We start from the raw sequence: 26,487 nt of genomic DNA on the forward strand, positions 1-26,487 counted from the left end.
ATACTACGGCAGAACACAAAACCCAAAAATACTGGTTAGACAGAAGCCATCTGTGCCTAAATTAATTCTGTGTGTACTTCGCATGTTGCTATTTTCCACTCCAGCAATGAGAAATAAAATGTGCTTTGTAAGTGTTTACCAAGTTCTGGGACATCTGCAGATTTTCTCCAAAAGGTCTGATTTGTAAAAAAATATATAGCTCAGCATTTTATTTAAAATTGGTGAAATATGCCTACATAACTTCTGTAGGAGGGTTGAAAACTATAATTAATTGTACAGATTTTATTTTAAAAGATATTTATCGTTGACTCGCAGTAAAGCCCGTTGCATGAACTGATATAACGTGTTGTGGAGAACTGTTGGTGGGTTATCAGCACCCACCGAGGGGGCCAACCATTCCTGCTTTTCCTCCCCCCTTGATCACACATCGCCAGCTCGCCCCTTGTCCTCCTCCTCTTCCCAGATGCCTACATTAGCACGCAAGGATTAATGGCACCCACCCATGGGGGCGACCCTTCCTCTCCCCTCTGCCTCGTGCCACCAGCTCCATCCCCTCCTCCTCCTCCTCCTCCTCTTGTTCCTGGATGCCTTCTCCACTTTCCAGATGCCTCTATCACCACACAACAGTTAATGGTGCAGTAGTGGCTGCCAGCAGGCGCAGTCTTCCCATGGGGAGCAGCTGATGTCTATTCCTGCTCCTTCTCAGGCATCTGTAGTTGGAACAGTGACTGTAATGATTCAGCAGTGTGGGAGAAGGATGAGCTCAGAAGAGAGTAACCACCACCTTCTGCTGTTCTGTTAGTGTTCTGTGTAAACCCCGCCCCTGAGTTGTGCGTGGCAATTGGCTAGAAGTGAGTCGTCATCACCCTGGCTAACCTTTTATATAGTAGGATACCCAGGATGGTATAGTGATTAGGCTGTTAGCTTAGAGCTGAGATACCTAGTTGTGAATCCTCTACCATGGAAGCTTACTGGGTGACCCTGGGCTAGTCCCATGCTCCAATGTCAAAGTCGCCTCGAGATTGCTTTACGGAGTTCCAATTTGGATTCAAGCTATTAACCACTCCTTGAATTCCCTTCAGTCCAAATTTTTTCATAACTGGACTCCCGAATTGCGTGCCCTATGCAGCCCTTGTCAAAACTCCTTGGAATCAGCCGCTTGGCTGAGGGCTTTTAGATTCTGGCTGCAAATCCATTTTCTCTCAGACTGTAATTCTCTGGTCCACCGTCTGCTCTCTGACACCCATTCAAATTTGAAGAAAAAATGGCTTCTATTGGACTGTCAGTGGATTCACTTTGCCCTTTGTCCTATTCAGAAGCCTATAGAAAATTAAAAGGTCAGTTATTGGATAGAGAGTTCTCTACCCTAATCACCACAGCCAAGAAAACATGCTCCACCTTGTATTTTTCTCTCTCATTTGAACAGGGCCACTTGGTACACTATCTGTATTGCTTAATATACCCTGCTCAAAGGAGAGCCATAATACTCGCCAGGTTTAATGTTATGCCTTGTACCTTGTTACGTGGCAGATTTAACAAGCAAGAAAAGGCTAAAAGATTATGCCCGTGTAATGATGGCTCAGTTGAATCTCTGACCCACCAATTACTACATTGTTTCAGATTCAATGAAATCAGATCCAAGTATGTGAATCTTACTCCTTTACATTTACCCGATCTCCCCGATTTATTTAGATTACACTACTTGCTGGACAATCCTGATCCTTCTCTCTGTATGATAGTGGCAGACTTTCTCCTGGAAATTACTAAATGCCAGTAGATTTCCCTCCACTTAACATTTATTTCCTGTACTGTATATGTTTTTTAAATCAGTTTTTTACTATTGTTGTACTGTTGTCTATGCCAATAAAGGCTTGCTGCTGCTAGTCCCATGCTGTCAGTCTAACCTACCTCACAGGGCTGTTGTGAGGATAAAATCAAGGAGAGGTGATGTAAGCCACTTTGGATCCCCTTTTAGGAGACAGGTGGAGTGCAAATGAAATAAATGAAAATTAGATGACACACAGTGTAGTTTGGAACCCCAGTGCCTGCTTCCATACTATTGCGCTATCCAAATGCCTGTCCTGGTCTTCATACACATAGAATGCAGAGGTGTTTCTGAGTGGTACTCAGCCTTTCTGTTTTCCAGAGAGGGACTGCTTACGGATAGCACTATTTGACCTCCCTATTGCAAATGCTTCACATCATCAAACACCATTAGGGAAAAGAAGTGCCAGTCCACACTGAAACCGCCGAACACCATGGCTTTGGTTTCCTAACCAACACTACCCAGCCACAAGTCCATATTGCTCATGTCCAGGTATTGAACCCACATTCCTTCAGAACTGTGAGAGCTTTTGCTGCTTGTGTTTAGCATGGCTGCAGCCACTAATCTCACCCCTCCTCCACCCATATTTGTCATCTCAGGTTCAATGTCATCTCAGGTTCCCATGGGATTGGTCTCCTCATCCTCATTCAAAACATCTCTGCTCATTGTACAGGCTATTGTGGAACTTGACACCAAAGAACTGTGAATGAAAACTGAGATCCTTGTTCATCCATCCCGGTGATTGCCCACTTTTTCCTAATGAATGACTCAGGCTTGCGTCCTACCACTTGGCTCAGTGAAATATGAAACCTTCAACCAGTTTAAGAAGCCTTCCTCTGACCGAAATGGTTCTACCAGAGGACAAGCCCCTTCCTTGGGAGGAGAGCTCCTTCGTTTAGCCCTGGAAGGTTCCAAACATTGCTCTGCAGGGCTCCGTGTTCCAGTAGCATGGCTGCACAGGTTACCATTTGAACATGAGCAACCATCATGAGGCAAGACAAAACACCGTGAGAAGACGCACTGGCAGGCTCATTAATGTAGGACAGGGGTAGGGAACCTTTAACACTCAAAGAGCCATTTGGACCCGTTTTCCACGGGGAAAATAAAAAACACTTGGAGCAGCAAATAATTTTTTTGACATTTAAAAATAAAGATAACACTATATACGCCGGGGTTTTTAACCTTTTTACTCGCTCATTCTGACGTGGATCGTATACCTGCCTGCAGGGTGGGCGGAATGAAAGCCGTGACTCGGCCTGCGCCGACGGCTGGGAAAAGCCAGCCAGCTCCAGCGGGGCGGAAGGTGAGGAGAAGCCAGCAGCTGACCCAGCCGACCGTGGTGAGTTGAATTAGCCTGCCCTGCTGCCTGCAGAGGCGGTGGAGATGGGGCGGCGTGGTATGAACCACAGTGCAGGGCAGAAGAGCATGCTGACTCTCGAGCCGCAGTTTACCTGATGTAGGACAGGGGTAGGGAACCTTAACACACCAAAGAGCCATTTGGGACCCTTCGCTTTCCAATGGGAAAAATAAAACACTTGAGCCAAATAATTTTGACATTTCTAAAATAAAGATAACACTATACATCGGGTTTTTAAACCTTTAATTCGGCCACCCTGAGAAGCGCATGATGATGCTACTCGCCTCTGGTTGCCTGGGGTAGGTGGGCAAGGATGAAGGGCCGCTCACCTCACGTCAGCTGCTGGAAAGGCTCACCTCGGCCTCCTAACGTGGGCAGGTGAGAGGGGAAGCCTCGGGCATGCTGCCCAGCCGGCACTGTGGGTAGTGTTGCGAGGCGCTTCTGTCTCCAGGCTGTCTGCATGGGTGGCAAGGATGGGGCCATGCGGCTCAGCTTCTTGTGGAGCCACAGTGCAAGGGCAGAAGAGCCGCATGCGGCTCTCGAGCCGCAGGTTCCCTACCCCTGATGTAGGAATATACTAAAAAGATGCCCATCCTGGCATACAAAAAAGGAAGCAGTTTTGTCCAGACGCTGCATGGAAAGAATTTCGCTCTTCTGCCTAGGCTTGGATCACAATCCTAGCAAAGAATCTTCTGTGTGCATTCAGATAGATATGTGCTGGTATATATGACAAATGTGAGATTACCAAGATGTAGGATAGGGAAAAAAGTGACTGCCTAGAGAGCTAGGATGGAGGAAAAGCGATTACCAAGAGCTAAGATAAGGAATAAATGTTTTTGAGCACCTGGCCAGTTTTTTTCAATTTCCTGTCATGTGGTGGGGGATCTGTCCATTAAATTCACACGTTCTAATGCTGGACACGTGCAAAAGCCCTGAATTAGCTCAGAATTAATGTGGCACAGCTGGGTCTGTGGTCCCAAAGTGATCCAAATCCCCACGAAACAATACCATCGGAGAAGGAGGAGACTGAAGACCGCTTTAAATAAGTAGTACCTTTTATTCCAGTTATGCCTGTGTGGGAGTGAGATTGGTAATGCACAATTTTACTTCAGTAGTTTCCTCGTCAGAACAATGCTGGTGATGTCGACTGCATCACATCTCTGATATTAACTCTGTAAGATGACAGTCTTTTTAGCTATACATAAAAAAATCAATTTTAAATGATCAAATAGAATGTACAAGAAGAAAAATGGTATGCCATACAGAGATATGTCATACAGAGAGCAACAAATTTTGGTTACAGTTCACGTTTATTCAGTCATTCACAGTACTAAATTAAAAAGAACAGAAATCAATCTTCAGTTTCTCGTAAGCTGTTGCTTCTCACCATCATGTTGGCTCGTGTTTGTCTTCTTAACAAAAGAAACATCAAAAAAAGTCAGAGGCAGAAAGGCGAAGGTCGTCTTTCCTTGTGAACTGTTGCTTCAAGGGAAATGCATGGAACGGCATGGTTTTACCAACCATGTACCAATGCCACGGTTTCATCCGATGGTCTGTCTGTACGGCTCAACAGGCATTCTTGCCTCTCATGTTCAGTTCCCTTTCCGTACATGCAAGCCCTACAGATTATGCCATTCAAAATACATCTTCAAGACCAACTAGGGTTGAGTTTTGAGCAGTGTCATTCATTCCAGATACCATTCAGAGTTGTGACCCAGTTAGCATCCAAGAACATAATCAAGTAATTTCAAGTTTTTGTAATGGTTTAACCAATTTATTTATTCTGCCTTGGTTAGGTTTTGTGAAGGGAGTTAATACCTTGCATTAAAAAAAAATCTCACAGCTATTTTCAGGGTACAGTGATCGCTACTTCAACAACTGGTAAAAACATGGGTAGAAAAGCCCTCAGAAACTGACCGATACTGTCACATTTTGTAAATAAGAAAAGGCATGAAAGAAAATGTTATATGTGTGGTTACATATTTACGTGGCTTTTACTGTACATTTAAAAACATCTCAGGGGGAGACTGGAAACAAGATGTTAGGTCAGCATGTAGAAGTCAGTACTAGGGATGTGAGCTCCCCCTGCCCCACCCCTGGTTCACCTTGGATCAGGAGTCTGCAACCTGTGGCTCTCCAGATGTTCTGGACTACAAATCCCATCAGCCCCTTCCAGCATGGCCATGAACATCTGGCGAGCCACAGGTTGCAGACCTCTGGGAATTTGGCTTAAACAAAATATAAAATCTTTGATTATTAAAGCTAAAATCTGAGCTCTCAAGAGAGGTGGGAATGGATAGCACATGCAGCAATGTCCTCAGGAGGGTCCGTTGCAGTGGGGAGGAGATGGGGTGGGGGGGAACCAAACATTGAAAGTCTTTTTCGTAGCCGTTTCACATTGCCAACTCACCATCAATGAGGCAGATAATTTAGGGTGGGGCAACAGAGAGAAGGAGGAACTCTTCTATGGCTCAGATTTACCACCCAAGCCAACTGCTGGCCTCATCTCATTGGGCTTTCTGAGCTCCAGGAACATGTACTCAGAGCTACAATGATAAAAAATTTGTCAGCATTTTTGGTAACAGTGGAAACACATTCTCAGTGCCACAGTAAGCGAGCATTTTATCACAGGCCTGCGCCACCACACTGCAATCCCCAAGAGGGAAAATGAGAGGTTTGAGAGTGCAGGCACTTCTACCAGCTAACTAATGAGAGGCAAGATATCCTCACAGTATCACTTTGGAAGAAAAGTCCAATGATCTTTAACGTATAACCTGTACAACTTTTTCTTACCGTTTTCAAGTATACCACCAATATTTATATTTTAACGTTTTTTTAAAAAAACAAGAAAAGCAGCAAAAATAATCACATTTTTCCAGGAGATATATGGCAGAAGTAGGACTTAAATCGCTCTAGAATTCCCAGAATCTCTCTCTCTCATTTGTCCAAATACAGTTAGATTTATTCCAAATGGCTGACGAACGCACTGCTGGTATTTGTGACTGGGTATGTTGGATAGCAGGAGTCAACAGCGAAAGCAATGAACCTTTGCTTTGTTCTTTCACCTGAAGGAGGAGAATATATTGGAAAGAAGACTAAATTTGGACCCACAGAACTAATTTTGAAATCATTCAGACAAGAGCAGTACCCCACAACTGTTGACAGATTCAGATTCTAAAACTCTAGGGACTTCCGGAGAAAATGGCACTGACTGGTTTGAGCTCCTACCTGTAGTAGCTCCTGGCTACACTTTACTGAAAGGGCGATAAGCCGGCATTAGTGCAGACAGGGTCTAGCACGGACAAGGTCTCCTCTCCAGAAGCTCTGGGGACCTTTACTTCAACAGGTGGACTACTTTGGATTCATTTTTAATCCATTAGTAATCCTTGGTAACATCAAGGATCAGTAAGTGAAAACTTGCCTTTGGCAAAGAGAAGCAGTCTTTCTACTTCCCTCAACCACCCCACCACCCCGCCTTTTCAGTCTATTACTTTCATTTCCTTCGTATTGCTTTTTTAAATTTTTCGGTGGAAAAATAATTAAAAATTCATTTTTTAAAAATCCCAATTTCTAAAACTCCAGTTTATTCCAGAAAGGGATCCCTTTATGTTAAATGTTACCTTCCACCAACAAAGGATATCGGTAGCGTGCTGGAATGTCCTGTCCTGAAAGACTACCTGTGATAACAAAGCCATCACTGCAAACTGCTCCCTTTATGATTTCTTTGCGTGGGTTTGCAAATTAGAATAAGACTGCTTCCAACGTATGGCATTTCAGCCTGTCTAGCAGGGACTCTGACAAGCATAGCTGAGGTTTTTTCCACCATCTATATGAGCAGCTGGCATCCAGGAGTCAGTGTTTTTCAGGCTCCAAAGCACATGGTTTCCTATGGAAAGGCTCTCTGGTTCTCTAGATTGCAGCCTGTGTGATTATCTTTAGCTGCTGTTAGTACATTCAATAGAAACCATAAACAGGCTCACCTGCTTGAAAAAAGAGTGTGACAGAAGACCTCTTGCTGACGGCCTAGATGCCAGGAAGGAAAAAAACACAACACTTAGGATTTTACCCTTTTGCAAATGAAGCTAACTGACAATTAGCTTCCCCTTCTCCTGTGGCCGATTAGCAGAGTTGATTGAACGATCGGCAAGAAAAAAGTCAAGTAATCAGAATTTCTACTTGGTGAAGGAGCTTAATATTTTCAAATTCCTCTTAGCTCAGCAAAAGATATCCCTTTTTCAAGATGTCCAAATGTGAACGGCTTCGATACCAATAGGACTGACAACATATTAAAATTTTTAAAGATAGGGTGGGTTTTTTGGTTTTATTTAATTGTAAGGCTACCACTCACAGAAGAAAAAAAAATCACTTGACATTTTCTCACTCCCGAATCAAATTATCCTTAAAGAATAAAAATGTGCCCTTCTGTCCCCCATCAGCCAACTAAAGATTCAGTTACAGACCTACTTTGCACAAATTCTAAATGTCATAATTCACTTGCAATATGGCCCCAAAACCCATTAATAGAGGAACTACCTTCCCCCTCAAGAGAGCCTGGGTTTTGCCTCTGGCTTACTAACTTACTAACTAACTAACACACACACACACACACACACACACACAGAGAGTTACATAATATGCACAGAGCTCCAGGGGGGAACCCCCCCCCCCCCGAGAATTGGAGATCTGAGCCAGCCTTTCTTGGCCAATCAGTTGTAAGTTAGTCATATTCGGAAGTACGAGCGACCACAGGGCACACAACTGGGACTGAATGGGAATCTCACAGGGGCACTTTCCATTTCATCTCACTGTTCCATCACACTGCAGTCATGTGCTCCCATGCAAAGGAGAGGGAAGGTGAGAAAAACCAGCAAGTCCCCACCAGGGCTTTTCACATGTGAATGCTTCACAGGGAGTAAAACAAGAAGAAGAAGAGCTTGGATTTATACCCCCACCCCTTTCTCTCCTGCAAGAGGACTCAAAAGGCTTACAATCACCTCCCCCCACACAAACACCCTGTGAGGTGGGTGGGGCTGAGAGACCTCCGAAGAGCTGTGACTAGCCCAAGGTCACCCAGCTGGTGTGTGTTGGGAGTGCATAGGCTAATCCAGTTCACCAGATAAGCCTCAACAGATCAAGTGGCAGAGCAGGGAAACAGTTCTCCAGATTAGAGTGCACCTGCTCTTAACCACTACACCACTGCTGTGAATCACACCCAACACACTTCTATTACCACCCTCCTGATGAATGTCTAATCTCAGGAAATGGCTGGGGGTGGGTATGTGCAAACAAGACTTGCTTCTGGCTATTTCGGTTTGTGTTTATTACATGCAACCTCAGTGTTTTCACACAGAACTCTCCCAATAGGCATAGTGTCTTGCTTCCTTTACATATATTACAAAGCCACTGCATATCTGCAGACTACAAGTTTCATTCCTCCCCCCACCCCTTCCAAAAAAAATTGCTAGGCTGAGCACATATCTTTACAATATGATATAAAATAGATGAGGAAATGTAGGCAATTTCAGACTCAGCTAAGATGAAGTTTTCAAACACTTAAAAAGCAGTTTGAACTCCATAAAATTTTAACCACACTTTATGGGGACTAAAATTCAAACAGACTCTAACTGACCTTTTGCCCTATTGCAGAGGAATTACCTTTTCTCAGGGTCTTGCTGCAAGCAGAGTTCTATCAAATTATGAAAAGCAGGGGAGAAGGTTTTGGGCGGCGGCTGCAGTCTCTCGCTGGTCATTGTGCGAGTCATGCTCTCGCAGATTCCAGAGTCAATCCCCGACCGGGAATTTTTTATCCTGGATTCACTGCATGGAAAAGAATTTGAACTCCAGGGGCAATAAGGTGGCCCTTTCAGTTTCTGCAGCAGCATCTGGTAAAAAAAAATCCCATTACTCTAATGGCCTACAGATGATAAATAATAATTATAAAATAACACAAATTTGCCCATTTTGATTTTCTGGTCAAAAGCTGTGCAAGAATCACTTAGTTTTTCCTATGTGTTTTAGTTTAGTAAGGTTTTCATTAAAGCATTGTCAAATGTCATTATTTGTTTTAGCAGATATCGCATGACATATTTTATTTATTTACTTATTTCTGCAATTTCTACCCTGCCCTATACCATAGTCTCAGGGAGGCTAACAAATGATTTCTGTAAGAATATTTCATGTCCATTGTTATATCATTTTATATTGTCAACAACAACTGTTTTTATTGTCTATTGCTTAGTAGATTACAGTGTATAATATGAGTAATTTCTTTTTTGTAGTCTTCAGATATAGTTGTTATAACTGTTTTGATTCTTCCTTTTTCTGTTATGGTTATATTTCTATATTGAGGGAGGAGGCAAAAATATTAGTCAGAAACGGGTGTTCAGTTGTGGCCCTCCAGCCGTTCATGAACTACAATTCCCATCAGCCCCTGCCAGCAGCAATTGGTCATGGCCAACTGATGGGAATCATAGTCCATGAACATCTGAAGGGCCAGAGTTGGACACCCCTGGTCAAAAAGGTTTGAACGGTGTGCATGTTCAGCTCTCCCCTCACCCCCACCCCCACGTGGTTGGCGTGAATGTTTCAGCCATTTATTTACTACTATTTCTGCAACCAGCCAGAGATCATGTGATGATGTCCCAATTCTCTAGTAAATGAGATTGGCTACATGATACTGCCATGAAGGGCAAACAAAGCTGATTTAGGGTGCTGTGCTTCTTGGATTGGCCCTGCTGATAATCCTAACCAGTCAGGGATCACACAAAGCAATTGCTGAAGGTAGACAAGGCAATGTTACATGAACAGGCTAACCTGTGCATTCCCTTTGGCCGCCATCAAAAGGGTGTAAGGGCGGTGCTGATGAATATGCTTACAGACGTCAAACCACCTTTTCACCTGACAATACTGTTTAGAAATATCAATACTGTTTAGAAACTTTCTCTTCATAATAATATATTCCTGGTCTTCAAAATGGATGTGCTAAACCAAAAAGCCACAGAAGTGCATGTACCTGTGTGCGAGGCATATCCTGAAAGGGTACGTGCCCATTAGCTAGTTCACATGCTGTAATCCCAACACTGTAGATGTCAGATTTCACATTATATCCATATATATCCTATGGGAAAAAAACAAAGGGTCAATAAACTCCACCACTGAATATCTATTTCATGAGTATGTACTTCTATATACCAGAAGCTGAATATTTTTGTTGGAATGTTACTGTTTACCTGGAGATTATCTCCCTTGGGCCTCTGTGATGGAGTGCCCTATAAAACTAAACAGTTACTACATTTCATCCTTGAAACATAAAATTCAATCAGTCAAGGTTTATTCACAGTCCAAGACCAGAACAGGATAAAATACAAAATACAGCAGTTAAATAAAATAAAGTGCACATTAAAACAGAGCCACTTTCGCTATCAATATAGGCTGAATTCCCACTGAAAATTTAATCTAGATACAACAAAGTTTCAAAAGAATCGGCACCTTTTCATCCAGGTTCCAACATCCTCACTGCAGCATTTTTCTAGTGAAGACATCTAGGCCTGCCCCTTGGGAGGGTGTCTGCTGTGCAATTGTTAAGCTAGCAGCACCAAAATTTCAGAGTATCTTTAGGAGACCCTCCTGATGATAACCCCCAGGTTTGGTGAAGTTTGGTTCATGGGGGCCAAAGTTATGGACCCTCAAATGTGTAGCCCCCATCTCCTATTAGCTCCCATTGGAGTGTTTTTTTCAAAAAGGTGCATATACAAGCAGGTCCAGGAAAATCCCATGATGGGGCGGGGCGGGGGGGGGGGCGCAGAAACAGGACTGATCTGTGTTCTGTGGTTCGGCAGTGGGGAGATCGCGAGGAAACCTGGATATTTTGGGTAACTATCCCAGGATTAATTGCCAGTGGGAAATTGCCCATAATTAACTAGGGACCTCCTACTCCTACTTGCAATCAGACTGAATTTTTTAACATGACACAGAATTTCAGGATTCATATCAGAGAGCATCAGTGAAAGATAAGACAATCTGTGTCTCCCTGGATAGCGTGTGAGTATTGGAGCGATATTAACACCATGGATACGGTTGTAATTAGCACAGTCAAATATAACATGTTGTACTATTTCTATACTTCCATCTCCACAAGGACATTATCTTTTTATATCTCCCTTCTGTCACTGCTGAAGGAAGTGCATTGCAGTATACCATGGTAAAGGTTCTTCTATGTTCTGGATAATCTAGGTGTGTGGGGTTTGGGCATTGGTATAATTTGGTGTGCTGCACTGGGTCATATAATAACTTATTTTCCCAATTTAGATCGTGTTGCCTCTCAACACCCAGGATGCGCTGTTTGATAAGAGCCCTGGCCTGATAATATCCGAGACAGAAGAAATTGCTGTAAGAGACCATACACACATGATATTTAGAGATTTCATCCATAGTGAGGCAAAAGAATCTTGTAGTATTAGAGGTGTGAGACCTTAAGGAGAAAACCCCCAAGTTGCAGCCAGTCAGGGAAAACTGCGATGCATACCCTGGCTTCCACCTTGACCAGACCAGACTGTGGACATAAAGTAGCATTTGAAACACTGGGCAGTACCTGATTTACCTCAGTAATTTTGACTGGGTCCTCTCCATCAAGACAAGACTTGATGTAACTCCAAGTAGTGCCCCATACATAAGTGGACAAATGGTTTGGCCATATATAGCACTTTTTGTGCATTCAATGTAATATATGCCACATGGGCATTCTAGAGCCTGTTGCTTGGAAGACCACCACCAGATATTTGAAGCAAGAAACTTGCTCAATACGAACCACACTTATATCCCATGAATGGATTTTAGGTCTTTTCACAAAAGCCATAATTTTTGGTTTTGAGTAGCTGACCTCTAGTCGGTCCTCTCAACAATAATCTGCAGGTGCACACATGGCTCTCCGAAGGTGAAACATAACATTTGGAAGTAGTAAGGTTAGGCAGCACTGGGCTCTCTGTGTTACTGCAATGTTAAGGACTGGGAAACAAACTGATTGGGAGACTGTTATTCTCCCCTTACGAACTGGGTAACATGAGCTAGAGGCTGAAATATTAGCTAGGTTATAAACATACATTTATATACGTTTATGTAACATAAAGGAGCCACATGGCTTAGTGGTTAAGTGCTTGCACTGCCACTCACACAAGCCCCCTGTGGGTCAGACATCCTGACACCTGGTCAACTCAGCCATCCATCCATTTCTTGGTCGCTAAATGAGTACCTAGTTCATAGCTAGGGGGTAAAGAATAGCCGGGGAAAGCAATGGCAAACTACCCCACAAAAACAGCTTGCCTATAAAATCGCTGCTTGCAGTGGTACCCCAGGGTCGGACACGACTAAAGGGGAAACTTTACCTTCACTTTATATAACATAAACATATGTTATAAACAGCAAGATGTCATCTGTACTAACCTGTCTCAGTAGTTCAGGACTCAGCCAAGGAAGCAATGATGTACTAAACTGGGGGAAGTCGTACACAGCTTTTAACCTTTGTCCATTGTTGACTAAACTGTAAAGTTGGTTTAACCCAGATAGGTAGACGAAGCCATCCTCTGAAATCAGTATGTGGCTAGCTTTAATACTTCTGAAACGCACATAATAAAAGGTTTAGTTAGAAGAACAGTTCTAAGAAACACAACTTGAGCTAGCGGGCGACACAGGGCGCCTGCTGCCTTATCTACAACCTGAGAGCCGTTCCCCTAAAGCACACAAAACATGGAGCACGTCCAGTGAAGATCTGTAGCTTATATTAGCCTTTGAGCTGCCGTTGATCACAATAAAGAAGTATTTCTGGATGTGGGAAATACCAGGGACTAGCGTGCACATACGGTACAATTACCCTCCCTCCGCTTTAACAGGCACACCCAATGTTCTTGCCTGATTTCAGTTCAAACTGAGAAAGCGATAGTTGAAGCTTAGAAGCTCTCACACGGTAATAATCTGGGACTTTTCTATATACTTCTTTACAATACCTGTGAATATAGCCATGGTGGTGCATGTAGCTTAACCCGCTAATGGCGCCAAACAGGATATTTCCTATCAAGGCTTCACTCATGCCATCAGGAAAGTAAGTCCTCAGCAGATGACTGGCTGAACCTAGAAGAGTTGCATGAAACTTGCAAGTAAGTCAAAGTATTTATTTAGATGGATGAATATTTTGCTGCTGCCGCCAGAAAAATGAGACCCACAAACTTGATTCCTCTTGATGTTGTTGAGGCTGCTCATGAACAGCCTCCCGCCTTCCCCCACCAAACCCCTCTCATTGGGTCACATAAAACTGTGCATGATCCAATGATAACTGAGCACATGACAAGTCTGGAAGAGCGCTTCTTATACAGCACACGATTCACTGGTAGACCTACAAATAGTGCCATTCCTGAGGCTTGGAGGTCTTGGGCATTTGGGGACAGCCCTGTAGGAAACAGTTTTTTCCTGGGTCGGTGATCACTCCCCCCACCCCTTCTTCCATGTAAACAGATCCTCTGGTTTTCCCAAGGCAGGGGTTTTTAAATTAAGCTATTTGCTTGGTTATACTTTAAAAAAAAAAACTTTGATAACTCATTCCTGGTATCAGTTATGCTCAGTTAGCCTATGCAGACACAATACAATCAATATGTGGTTTATGTTTTTTAGGGGGGGGGGGTTGCAAATGGGATACTTACTATATGCCATGAAAGGATAAATGACCCAGAGCCAGCTTCCAGCGGTGAACACTGCCCAAAGGGTCATGATATTGGGATGTCGAAAGGCATGGGATAATGTCACCTCATTCTAGGGGAGAAAGCAAACATTTTGATCATTGAGAAGATGATCAAGATTCCACGTGCGGGTTCACTACTCAAAGTGATCGCAGATTTCTGAACGTTTTATGATAATGCCCAGAGACGACTCGGCCAAACCTCCACAAGTTATCATTCATAAATTACCTACAGTTTTTAATCTTTCCTGTCTGATGTCTCACCAATCATTATATTAAAGAACCTGGGTGCCATCATGATGGAAACAGAAAGCATTCCATTTTTCTGAGGCATTCCATTGTTACAGTTACAATTTACAGAGTGCTACAGACATAAAAAAACTCACAGAAGCACAATGGATAAACTGTGCCAGGGAGGATTGCTAAGAGCATGCCAAAACGTTACAGGTGGATAATCAGAACAGGTAGGGTCAGAAGGAGACAGTACAACCCATTGGCAGGTGAACATAGTGGTTGAAGGAGAATGAATTCTTTCATTGTCATGGAAACCTTACATCCCACCTACACACGTCTGTGTTCCCATTGTTTGAGAACCACTGCTGCACAGTATTTGTCCCTAAGACCTTTATGTCAGATTCCAAATTTAAACTCATGAATTCCTTTACAATCCCATTATTAATTCAAAGGTGAAACATCTTTTTTTACTTGCAAAGCTTTCAAGTGTTCTTCAGAACATCTCTCCAGATCCGTAATCCTAACAGCCACCAGGGTTCCTGTAGGGATATGACGGGCGAGGTAGACGGAAGTCAGGTTGTTGCATCCCTTTCCTGTTAGCAAAAGAGGTTGGCACTTTTAACAACTTTGTCAGTTCTCTTAGTTATTGTTTTACTGTTTGGCACTCAAGCAATCTTGACATTCTAGACAAGAGATCAACAAGCTGTGAGAAACTGTCATCCTTAATACAGCACAGATCCCTAACATGGTACCCATGGGTGCCAAAATCTGGGGACCTCTGTGATACAACCAGTCAGCTGATTTTGACTGAATCTGGTTTACATTCAGTACAAGCTCATGATTTTAGCCGAAGCTAATTTAGCAGTAGAAAAGTTTGCAGAAGCCAAACAAGTTATTTTTGTCACATCCAGTCAACTACTAAATGACAAGACTCCTCTTGCAGGATATCCAAAAGGACAGCAATTCACAGCAGAGAACATTTATGGACAGGATTTGCTGCATGTGATAAATATTAAAGAGTAGCTACAAAACTGGTGATTCATGAACCTTTGCAGGCAGTAGTAATCATCTCAGAGAATCCACAGCTGGCTTCTCTGTAGCAATCCTAGAGCAACCACAGTAACGATACACTGTGTTCTCCAGCATGAAGGGGGAACTTTTGCACAAGCTATAAGTTTACTAGGGTTGAATAGCACAGCACAGCCTTGCACTCCCCAGAGTCTCTCTGGTTAAAACCAAATGAGAGCTAATCCTGTGAAGTAGCTTCAGGAACCCAAATTATATCTCACAGAAAGGCAGGCACCTTTTTCTTTTCTTTTTTTTGCTGTCAAGTCACAACTGACTTATGGCAACCACTGGTGGGGTTTTCAAGGCCTTTTGGAGGTGGTTTGCCATTGCCTGCCTCCATGTCTCAACCCTGGTATTCCTTGGAGGTCTCCCATCCAAATACTTGCCAAGGGAAAGGGTGTGAGTGTGTGACTGTCCCAAGGTCACCCAGCATGTTTCCATGGCAAAGTGGGGATTCAAACATAAGCATAAGCATAAGCATTTTATTGTCATTGTGCACGCACAACGAAATTTACAGCAGCATTCCTCGATGCACACAATTTCAGACTCATACATCATCATCCTCCACCCATCCCTACACAGCCCCAAATACATCAATATGAAGCAGCGGAGTTTAGCATAGCCACAGCTCTAGAGTAGAAGCTGTCTCTAAACCTCTTTGTCCTAGTTCTGAGGGCCCTGTATCGTCTGCCAGATGGTAGCAGTTTAAAAAGAGAGTGTGCTGGATGAGACGGGTCCCTCAGAATATTTTGGGCTATACTTAGGCTTCGGGCATTATAGATTTCTTCCTAAGGGAGGGGAGAGGGCAGCCCGGAGCAATCCTTTGTGCAGTGGCAGGATCACTCCTTTGGAGTCAGCCCTTCCTATTCGGCCACATCAGTGCAACTGGAGAACCATACACACAGATGCAGTAGGTTAGGACACTCTCTATAGCACAGCGGTAAAAGGACACCAGGGAAAGTTTTCCTCCATCCAGTTGCTGCTTCCTTAAAAGTCTCTTAGATAGTACAGTCTCTTGCTGGGCTTTCTTAACCACCGCGGCAGTCTGTACTCCCCCAGGTCAAATCCTCTTTAATCAATATAACTTGCTTCCAGAAATTTACCAAACTAGCCACCCGGGCTTCCAATTTTGATTCCTCCATTTTATAGTCAAGGGCTGAATTTCTGAGCTATTCCTTCTATAGTCCACTATGAGCCTCTTTTGTCTTGTTAGTGTTAAGAACCAGGGTTATTTTCCTGCACTATGAGAGCAGTCGGTCCACTCTTCATTCCGGGAGTAGGCAGACTCATCCCTCTCTCCAGGAGATGAGCCCCACCACCGCTGTGTCATCAGCAAATTTGATAATGGTGTTACTTAATGATAGACAGGAGTACAAATCATATGTATAAGCAGGGTGAACAGTAAAGGACTCAACACATTAGCCCTGTAGGCGTTCCCATATTTAGAGTAAGAACTGAGGAAACCCGATTTCCCAGTCTAACCCTCTGGGAACGTCCAGACAAGAAGTCCCTAATCCACAAACAGATTGAATGTGAGAGTCCAAGGTCCACAAGTTTTGTCACCAGTCTTTGTGGCGAGATTGTATTAAATGCGGAACTAAAGTCCGCAAAGAGCATTCGCACATAAAACCTAGATTTCCCAGACCCTAGTCTGACACCTTAACCACTACACCAATCTGGCAGCCACCACAAATTAATGTTATTCACCAGTATTAAACTCAGAGAAAACAGACCACCACAACGAAACAGTAAAAGAAACAGGGTAATGTTCTGGCAGATCAGCAACTAGCACTGTGGGATTCAGATTCACTAGCAGAGAAGGAGAGTCCAGATTTTTGTCTCATGGAACAATACCATCCTATTAAACCATGTGACATGTATCACTGTTCAGATCGCAAGTTACCTATTTCCACCTGGAGATCATAATGTGATACATCGGAGGACCACGATATTTGTTCATCTCTTCTTCTAGACGAATGGCTCCAAAATACAGCAGATTCATCTGCCTAAATAAGAAACAGATGTTAAACATTTTGGCTTTTAATGCTGAAAAAAGCAGACAACAGTGCAATGGTCCAAAAGGCCATCCAAATCTAAGAATCTTTCAGAAAAAAATGGTACAATCTTTTCATTCTGTCTACATTTATGTCCATTTTTCTTAAACCACTGGATCCCGCATGTTAAGACTAACCGATTGTTCCAAGACCATAGCAAAGCATTCTGTTTAGAGGAACTGAAAGATGGGGACAAGAAAGTGGCAGGCAGAAATAACAAAACAAAGATAAGGGACTTGGGAGAAATGGGAGGAGAGAGATGGAAAGGAAAACAGGAAAGGGACAAGAGAAGAACAAGAAAACAGAGATGGCAGACAGAAGGCGGCTACGAAGAAGGGAGAAAAAAGATCATGCTTTCTTTCTTGCAAGCACATGCATCCTGACTGTCACAGTGAGTACATTACTGAAAAGATAAGGGACAGACAAGACACACTGAGAAAGGAAAAATTGGAGGATGGAGCAATTCATGGTAGCACCAACAGTGGGCTTGCTAGCTGCTGTTGCTCCTGGTAAAGGTCTAGAAAGCATTGCTAGTGCAGAAAGAAATCAGATCTTCAACAAGACTTCTATGCTATGCTGAAAACTTGCTCTTTAGTTCAAGAGATGAGACTAGTCATCACCTGCCTGTAGACCCAAAGTAGAGGTTGCCACCATTGGTGATGCAATCCCATGGCAATACAATTCATTACGCAGAGTAATCCGAAGCAATGCTCTGAATGTCAGGGAGTGTTTAATCACTCTAAGTGTATATGTGTTATCTCTTGAATGGGATGTTCCTCTGTCTGAACCTGAGAGCTACCCCTGATTGCTCCTCCTTCTCTCTCAGAAGCCATTGTTCTTTCTCTCTTCTCCACATGGACTACGGTGGAGACAGATGTTTCTGCAGGTCTCTCCAGTAGAAACCAATATCCCACATGATGCATTCACATGATGCCAGAATAGATGGTCACTTGTGTTAGGACACAATCTACTAGAATAAATGCAAGTGTTACTTTTTACAGTTTACTTCAGGAGCAGAACTCCTCTCAGCCTTCTACATAAAGAAAAGGCCACACAAAAGGGCGGAAAAGCCTAGTCACTCCAGTTGAGTTTAGTTAACACTGGTCTTTCTCTTCTCCCCCCGTCCCCGTCCCCCCGCCGCCTTCTCTTTACTCATGCCGGTAGTAATGACTCACCAAGCAGAAATATGTTGCTTCAGCCTCTCCAGGGGGAAAATTTAAAAGACAGTGGAACAAAAGATCTCACTTAATCATATGCTTTTATTTAGTTTGCCAACATCCCCAACAGAATTTGCTCTTCACAAAACAAAGTGACAGTCAAAAGCGATTCACAGCCTGCATTACCTTCCTCCCTGCTGTTTGATTAGCGAGTCCTTATACACATGCGCACACTACAAAGAGCATCGAGCCGGCTGCACTGCGCAGGTAGTTACTAGACATAATCTAGAAATAAAAGGTGATTCAGGTGGATAAGTGGTGGGATGCCTGTGACGATCCACCACCCCCTGGCACCCAGTGTCAGGCCAGAATGGAAGGGCATGAGTTATCATCCTCTGTGATGGTGGGTATTCCTCCCACCCCATTTCTTTATGAAGGAAAGCAGCCTCTCCAAGACAGCCATACGTTCTGTTTGAAAAGATTATATGTTTGCATTAAACTCTGGTTTCATATGAAACCAGGTTATTTAAGAGAGAAATGTATAGCTAAAACCAAAAACATAGAAGTTTGATTTTTTAAAATTAAAACATATTTCATCCACCTTATTAAAGCTGCAATCACAATCCCTGCTCCTGCTTCAAACATACCTTTTAAAAATGTTATTCAGCTCTTGGACTTGCTTAACTGGCTACAATAATGTTAATAGGGTTTTATTCTAAGCACCCATGTTAACAACTGGAGATAAAAGAGTGCCGTTTCCAACAGTAGAGGCCATACAGAGCCCCATTTAATTGTGTTTCCAACTTTGTTTTTTAATTCAGGAACTGGGTCATGTCACAATGCCATGCACAGTTTAACTGGACGCCTCTCAAATATAAGATAACGTAGGAGTTAACAAACTCCTACATTAGCCTGCAGTAAAAGACACAGGAGCGCCCAGCCTATTTTATTTTCAAAACAGTATGGATTATAGAATGGGACAGGATTGATAACTATAGTGTGGGCTGTCCAAGGGTCCTCTGACATTTATTTAGTCATCATCTGTGAATGCTCTGTGAATGCTTTTAATGTTTTAACTGTTTATATATTAAACTGAAAATTGTTTTGTGATTACTGTTTTAGAACTATGCGTGTAATTATGCATGTAAGCACCCTGAGTCCAGTCTTGGCTAGGAAGGGTGGAGTACAAAAATCTAATAAATAAATAAAATATCCAAAAGGATGAACAGCAGAAGTACATGAAACTCTCTAAAACAAACCGAAAAAGAAGGATTGACACAACTTGTTAAATTAGAAGGCCCTCAGCCAAGAAAATTAATTAAATGCTGGATCTGAGGAATAACTCAACAGATACTACACTGTGGCAGGACAGTGCAAAGGAGAAAAGGCCTGTGGCTGCCTTAGCCAGTTTTCACTAGGCTTAGCCCGCACTGGGAGCATTACATGTGTGCATGTGTGGCTCGAAGCACATGGGGGTTTGATTCAGATGCAGCTACAGCGGTTACACAGAGCACATCACAAACGTCTCCAGAAGCAGCCCTTAATCTTCCCTTTGGCACCAGAGAAAACACCCAGCCAAGACTAAATATAGTGGGAATAGCAGTTTGGACATACAGTGTCCGGGGCTAGCTGAAAATAACATGCTTTTTTATGGCATGCCCGTCAGCAGCCCAAAGTCATTAACACAGGCCAAGTAAATATTTGCTTCCTTACCGAGTCTTCACTGCTGCTGTCCTCAGAGTTCTTTTCTGCTCCGAATCTTTCAACTCGTGTCCGTAGAATACAGGAACAGTCCTGGAAGTAAGCACTACTGAATAAAATGAGACTTTCTTCTGAGTAGGCCTGCTTAGGAATGCTCGGTACTGGCTGGTCTATAATGGAATTGGAACTCTCATCAAAAGAGATTCCACCTAAACATTAGGAAGAACTTTCTGACTGTCAGGGCTGTTTGACAGAGGAATTCACTACCTTGGAGAGTGGTGGAGTCTCCTTCTTTGGAGGTTTTTAAACAGAGGCTGGATGATCGTATGTCAGGAGTGCTCTGACTGTGTGTTCCTGCATGGCAGGGGTTTGGACTTGATGGCCCTTGTGGTCTCTTCCAACTTTATGATTCTATGAAATAGTAAAGGAACCCATCCAAGAACTATACAGCTCTGCCTACTGATCCAGAGGAGAATAGTCAAGAACCTCTACAAAGTTGTTATGATTTAGACTCACTGCACAATTAACCCCTGAGCGTTTTCACAAAATGCTGCATGGCCAATCCACATAGAGTAACTTAAATCAGCCATGTGGCTGAACAGAATGGCCACCTGTGGACCACCACTATTGCATCCTCCCTTTCTTGGCTATAGCCCCTCCATACAATTACAGAGGAACCCACAAAACAAACAGAGGAGATTAGGCCCGGGCTGTGGCTCTCAAAGGGCAATGATCTTGAAGAACTGGACTTTCCCAGTCTCTTCATTTTTAAAAAATCTAGTAAATTTAGCTTAAAAAATAAAGGAACCAAAAGAAGAAAAGGAATAGTTATCTTGATGTCTTTTAAGCATAGAAGGCAAATTTCTATCAAAAACAAAATGAAGGAAGGATAATATATGCTTACCAAGCAAGACATGGAACTGCCTTAGTGTGTAGGAAACGTCATGCAAACCCATTTACCCTGAAACAACATATTCAAATCCAGGTTATTTTCAGCCCAGCATCCCAATACAAACCAAGCAAAGGTATCACAGAACTATAAGCCCTCAAATCTCTCCCAACCCACACATTTGCAAGTTATAAACACTAGAACTACACACAACTGTCTTGGATGGAAGCAATTCTTCTAAGCACATTGGGTCAAAGTATCAATAAGTTATATAAGGAGACCCACAGACACAGCACAGAATCTCCAGTAAAGAGGTATACAGTTGTAAGCTATCAAGCTACTATAGAAGAACCACTTGTTATGCAGACACACAATTCCCGGTCCAGAATAAAGTTTGCAGCAGATTCCAGCTGTATACAGTACTGATTGGTTAATGCTTCGAATGTCACACACCTTCTTTATCAACCCATTTCCCAGATTGCTTTGCAGCTCGATTGGAATGGGTTTTCTTTTTTTAAAGCAACAAAGAGGTATTTAAATGAATAAATATTTTTTGCAGTGCTGAAAGCAGAAAGGGAACAGCCTGCCTGAAATTGTGTTGGCGTGGAACAAGATGGAGTACTGAGGTTGATATCTGAATCGCTATGACATGTGTCTGTTGAATGGGTGACAATAAAGTAAAAGTTGAGAAGCACTACCTTAAAGATTGTGTATTCCAGCATGAACTTTCAAAAATCAAAGCTTTCTTCTTTAGAGCCATATCTATTCACAGTTGCAGTGAGAAATGACTTGTGTACAAAAGAAAAAAAGGGGGCAGCCAAAGGAAAGGTCAATTAGATAGGATCGTGGGGTCAGCATCTTCTTTCCTGACCAGTGTCATTCCTTGCCTGTCACCAGATTGCTACTCTCAGGGCAATATCCTGCTTCTTCTAGGAAGTTCCACACTCATCCCTTTCTCTCAGATAATGATGCAGCTAGGAAACGAGATCTACCCTTTACTATCAGTGTTGGGCTCTGCTGGTAATAATCTGCTGGTAGTCCCTGGCCCAAGAAGTATCCAGCTGCCCTCAACTAGAGCCAGAGCTTTTTTGGCTCTGGCCCCAGCCTGGTGGAACTCTTTGTTGTACGAGACCCAGGCCCTGTGGGGCTTGGCCCAGTTGGATGGAGATGTTCTACCAGGCCTATGACTGAAGCAACAAAAGTTCCATCTTGATGGCCTCCCGACCCCCATTTTGGTTGCTATTTTCAATTATTTGTTAGTTTATTTATTTGCTAATTCTGGTTCACCCCCCTTGTGTGCCTTCTGTTTTTCCTTCGGTTCCTTTTCTATTCCCTCCTTCCCTGGCTGTTCCCCATTACAGATTAAATTTTATTAAGAGTGCCAGGGAGATCTAAAGTTAGAATTTTAGTGATTGTTACTGATTGATGTGTATTTTTTTAAACTGTGATGTGACCTCCCCTGAGACAAATTGTAGTTGGCAATGAGCAGGCTATAAATCCACAGGAATACTATGCTGATACATTACAACATCCTAGGCCTCTGGGTGAAGCTCGACTTGTAATGAAAGGCCAACAACCAGCTAAAGAACTGGCAGATGTGATATTAAACAAAATTTAACAATAATAATAATAACCACCACCAAAAAACCTTGGACAGAACTTGAGCCATCTACATATTGATAAAATCTCTGTCACTTAGAAAAGGCCACATATGCTTGCATTTACACATATACTATGCTGATGCACTATGACATCCTAGATTTGTGGGAAGAACCTGATGTGCGTGAACATCAACACCGGCTGAAGATGTGGCGGCTGTGACTTCACAAAATAATAACAATAATAATGATGAAGTACATTAGTTCCTAAATAAAGATTTCTCTACACTTTAACCAGTTTGTGAGGCCCTGTTGTGTAGGCAGGCAGACATCCTGCTTGAAACAGGTATGGGAGACAGCCGAATTTACTTCTGAGCAAACACACAGGTATTTACTTCTGAGCAAACACACATACATCCTGCTTGAAACAGGTATGGGAGACAGCCAAATTTACTTTTGAGCAAATACCCAGGCCTCTTCCACACAGGCATAAAAATGCACTTTCAATCCACTTTCGATGCATTTTGCAGCTGGATTTTACTGCGTGGAATAGCAAAATCCACTTTCAAATAATCGTGAAAGTGGATTGAAAGTGCATTAAGGGAAGGGCGGCCAGAAAGGAAGGCTGTGCATGGACCCACTCTGCACCCTGACACTCTTTAACTGTGCCAGAGAGAGCATCTCCACAGGGCCTGAGCATGTGCCAGGCGCTTCCCCCCAGTCAGAATGGAAAAGACCCCAGGAGCCTGGACATGAATGGACCAGAGACACGGGGGAGACAACAGTCACCCCCACAGCTGTGCTTTTAAGTCACTGTTTGGCTACCCAGAAGCTGGACACAGAACTTGGGCACATTTTTAAGTTCGCCCAAAAGTTTAAACACCCCTCCCCCTCCCCCAAATAACACCCCTCGCCAGTCCTGCAAACAGTTGGTGTTGTCATGGCTGTTATTTTGTGCTGAAAGCACCACAAGTGACCGCGGAGGTTGACGCCAGGGAGCGTCCCCCTCCCCATATTTCACTCCCCCTCCTCGCCCCTGCCCAACTCCTCAACGCAGCCCCTTCCTCCTGGACCCAAAAGGTGAGGTCCCCCCCGCCCCCGCCGCCTCACAAGGGCCTTCGCCTCTTTCTTCTCACCGGGATGGGCGTCGGCAATGGAGGGGAGGGGGCTGCGCCCCCCAAGCAGCCCCAGACAGGGCCGAGCGAGTCTGAGGCGAGACGGCGGCGTCCTCACAGCCGGCCCGAGGCGTCTCAAACTGGACGCCCCGCCTCGCAAAACAACTGTCACCGACGCCAGGCCGGACCTCGCCATTGGAACTACGCGCCCCATGATGCAGCGCGGCCCGTCTCGGGTTGGAACTAGGAGGGGAGGCTGACCGTCCCTCCCGCTGCAGGACGGGAGCTGTAGTTCAAAACTACCCCGCGTGGGGATGGCCTCCCACCGGCTCCGCTGGGGCGCCATCTTGTGACCTGAGGGGGCAGTCGCCAGTTGGAGCCGGTGGTTTGAAAAAGGGGCTGGAGGCAGCCGGCCTGGGCCTCGCGCTGGGAAGGAGCGAGCGAGCGAGCGGGGAGAGGTGAGAAGATCCCATCGTCTGCTCGTCCCTTGCGGCGACCACCCCGCTGCCCCCTCCGCCTGTCCTCCTCTCTTCCCCCCCTTCCCTCCGTCTAACCTCCCTCCTTCGCCTGGTCCCAAGGGTGCCTACTCAGAAGTAAATCGCAATGACCCCAGATGGAGCTTAGCCCGCCGCCTCGGGTTAGACATTTTACGCCCCTACGGCGGCAGCATGCCCAGGAAGCATCCCGCCGATCTCCTCCAAGAGTGACCCACCTTGCAGCACCCTTCCTTAAAGAGGTGAACTGGGAAAGGGGGTCCCTTCCCACCCCTCCCTTTCCCCATTTCCCCTCTTTTTGTCCTCGTTTCACCCCACTCTTTTTGTGGTTGGTCCTAATTTTACCTCTCTTTCCCCCTCTTGTTTCCCTTCTTGGCGTCGCGCTGGAAACTTCCTTCTCAGCATCTTTTGCAGCAGTCAGGAATGGGGCTTTCTTTTCTTTTTTTAATAAGGAAAAAAAAAAGTAAGCTTCCAATGCAGAAAACGCCAGTGGGGGGTGGCTGAGGCTGTGCGGGCAGCTGGCCCTTCCCTGGGCATCAGTGGTGTGCCCAACAGGAGGGAGGCACGCTCACCCCCATCTGGCGGCACTGGGTGGCCAGATGCCCCTTTTCTCTTTAGGAAAAGAATAGCGGCTTTCTCTTTCCAGGGTGACCTCAGTGGTGTTTTGCAGTCAGATGATGATGATGACCACAAGAGACCTGTGTTGCCTTTTGATTGTGGTGACAGCTGAACCGCTGCGATCCTAGCCAGGCTTGCTCCGGTCCCAGCTCATCGATTTCATCAGGCTTGAACAGGAGCAGATTGCGTAGGATCGCCCGTTGTGAACCTGTCCAAAAGATTTTTTCATGGTACATAATAAGGCACTGGCCTCTTTAATGCTAAGCTGCTGATGCAGGACTTTGGAAAACCGATAACGGATTATGCGTTGGCATATGCTGTTTGTCCTCTCTTGAGTTCGGCTCATCCCTTGACTCTCCCCGCTGATTTTGCAAGTTATAATAAGTGTCAGTGAGAGATGAATTGTTGAAAGGTTGGAATAGTGTCAGGTGGGTAGCTCTTTTGGTCTGCAGTTGTCGTCAAGCAAGACTCGAGTCCAGTAGCAACTTCATGGCCAACAAGATTTCCACAGCATGCTTTTGAGAATCAATGCTTCCCGCCTCAAATCTGAACAAAGAGAGCTTTGACTCTCGAAAACTAATATTGAGAAACCTTATTGATCTTTCAGGCCCTACTGCATTTGAAGTTTGTTCTTAAAGGTCGTATCTCTCTTCCTCTTCTTTGTGCACCCTCAAGAAATACAGTTGCCCTACCAAAATTAAATCTCTGTGCATTAGGTCTTCTGTTTTCTGTTACAGGTTGAGGATCTCCCGTTGCTTTATATTTTCCACATAGGTTAACTTCTCCTTTAAAAAAATAAATTGTATTAATAACTTCAATATGGAGGATGGAAATTGCTGATGTTGAAGTGACTTTGACTGCAGTAATGGGGACACATGAGCTAGTTGGTGATTGTAATTTGGTTTGCACGTCTTACATTATTTTCAGCGCGCCAGATTTAATTCCCATCTCATCACTAGTGTTATACTTTTGATGTGTGTTCAAACTTGTAACTTCCTTCAGTTGATGAGCTGAATGTGGACTTAGGCTTCAACAATTGAGCCTCCTAAAGTATCCCATCTAGATTTTTAGAGTAATGTTCTTGTGGGCCAGGTTACAAATCATTTTTTGTTTGTTTCTGGTTCTTCTGTTTTACTGAGTGGGCCTCTTTTAAAAGCAGAACCTTGTGCGTACAACATACTACCTGCAGTCAATTAATATTTTCCTGTGGATTAGGTGTTTGAGAACCTTTGTTTCTTTAGATGTTTATACCCCACTTTTCTTCACAGTAGAGACCCAAAATATTTTACATAGTTCTCTCTATCAGAGGTGTAGCTCCAAGGGGGCCGGGGAGTGCACGATGCACGCGCGCCTGTGGGGGTGTGGCGAGGGCATTCTGGGGCGGGGTAGGGACGGAGGAAGCACCAGTCCCCCCTTGCTATGCCTCTGCCTACAGTGTGTCATGACAACAAGGAAGGTTAGGCGGGGGGGGGGGGTGAGTGAAGTCACCCAGCAAGTTTTCATGGCAAAGTGAGGATCTAAACCTGTGTTACCCAAAACCTAGAGTGACACTCAAACATCCATAGTCACTGCTGAGCAGCCAATAATTTACTTGTAGCAACTATTCATGCTGCACAGTGGATCTTCTCCCATGTTCTGCCATATTTTCTGTACG

The 26,487-nt window shown here is 44.1% G+C and overlaps 2 protein-coding genes across 8 annotated transcripts in view; one reads left to right on the forward strand and one right to left on the reverse strand.

Moving 5' to 3' along the window:
* Positions 1–4,219: 4,219 nt before the first annotated feature.
* On the reverse strand, positions 4,220–24,910 carry STRADB (STE20 related adaptor beta). Of its 6 annotated transcripts, none has more exons than XM_048485990.1 (14): positions 24,561–24,910; positions 21,024–21,080; positions 20,132–20,289; positions 18,437–18,460; positions 17,111–17,213; positions 14,611–14,732; positions 13,871–13,979; positions 13,181–13,304; positions 12,621–12,792; positions 10,195–10,299; positions 8,838–9,064; positions 7,163–7,205; positions 5,397–6,247; positions 4,220–5,308 (listed from the first exon to the last, which is right to left on the reverse strand). In XM_048485990.1, the coding sequence occupies exons 2-13, from the start codon at positions 21,073–21,075 to the stop codon at positions 6,095–6,097; spliced, it is 1,392 nt and encodes a 463-aa protein (XP_048341947.1). In that variant the 5' UTR covers positions 21,076–21,080; positions 24,561–24,910; the 3' UTR covers positions 4,220–5,308; positions 5,397–6,094. The 6 variants fall into 6 exon arrangements, with proteins under 6 accessions (XP_048341947.1, XP_048341950.1, XP_048341949.1 ...); XM_048485993.1 differs by having other exon boundaries at positions 20,132–20,212; positions 24,561–24,907; XM_048485992.1 differs by lacking the exon at positions 24,561–24,910 and adding an exon at positions 23,743–23,894 and having other exon boundaries at positions 20,132–20,212.
* TRAK2 (trafficking kinesin protein 2) overlaps positions 24,029–26,487 on the forward strand; it is a 61,251-nt gene continuing 58,792 nt past the window's right edge. Inside the window, exon 1 of one of the 2 annotated variants that reach the window (XM_048485987.1) lies at positions 24,029–24,179. The gene's annotated coding sequence lies outside the window, so the exon portion shown is untranslated. The remainder of the gene's footprint in view (positions 24,180–26,487) is intronic. The other variant, XM_048485988.1, reaches the window with a different exon arrangement.

The sequence above is a fragment of the Sphaerodactylus townsendi genome, linkage group LG02, assembly GCF_021028975.2.
Source record: "Sphaerodactylus townsendi isolate TG3544 linkage group LG02, MPM_Stown_v2.3, whole genome shotgun sequence".
NCBI lineage: Eukaryota > Metazoa > Chordata > Lepidosauria > Squamata > Sphaerodactylidae > Sphaerodactylus > Sphaerodactylus townsendi.

What these genes read in the sequence shown, in the direction of transcription:
- STRADB (XM_048485990.1), bottom strand. Translation starts at nt 21,075, where the DNA reads ATGGGTTTGCATGACGTTTCCTACACACTAAGGCAGTTCCATGTCTTG. An exon ending in CACCATGGCTATATTCACAG is followed by an intron (nt 12,793 to 13,180) that starts GTATTGTAAAGA and finishes TGTGCGTTTCAG; the next exon opens with AAGTATTAAAGCTAGCCACA. An exon ending in CAGCAAGACCCTGAGAAAAG is followed by an intron (nt 7,206 to 8,837) that starts GTAATTCCTCTG and finishes CCTGGCATCTAG; the next exon opens with GCCGTCAGCAAGAGGTCTTC.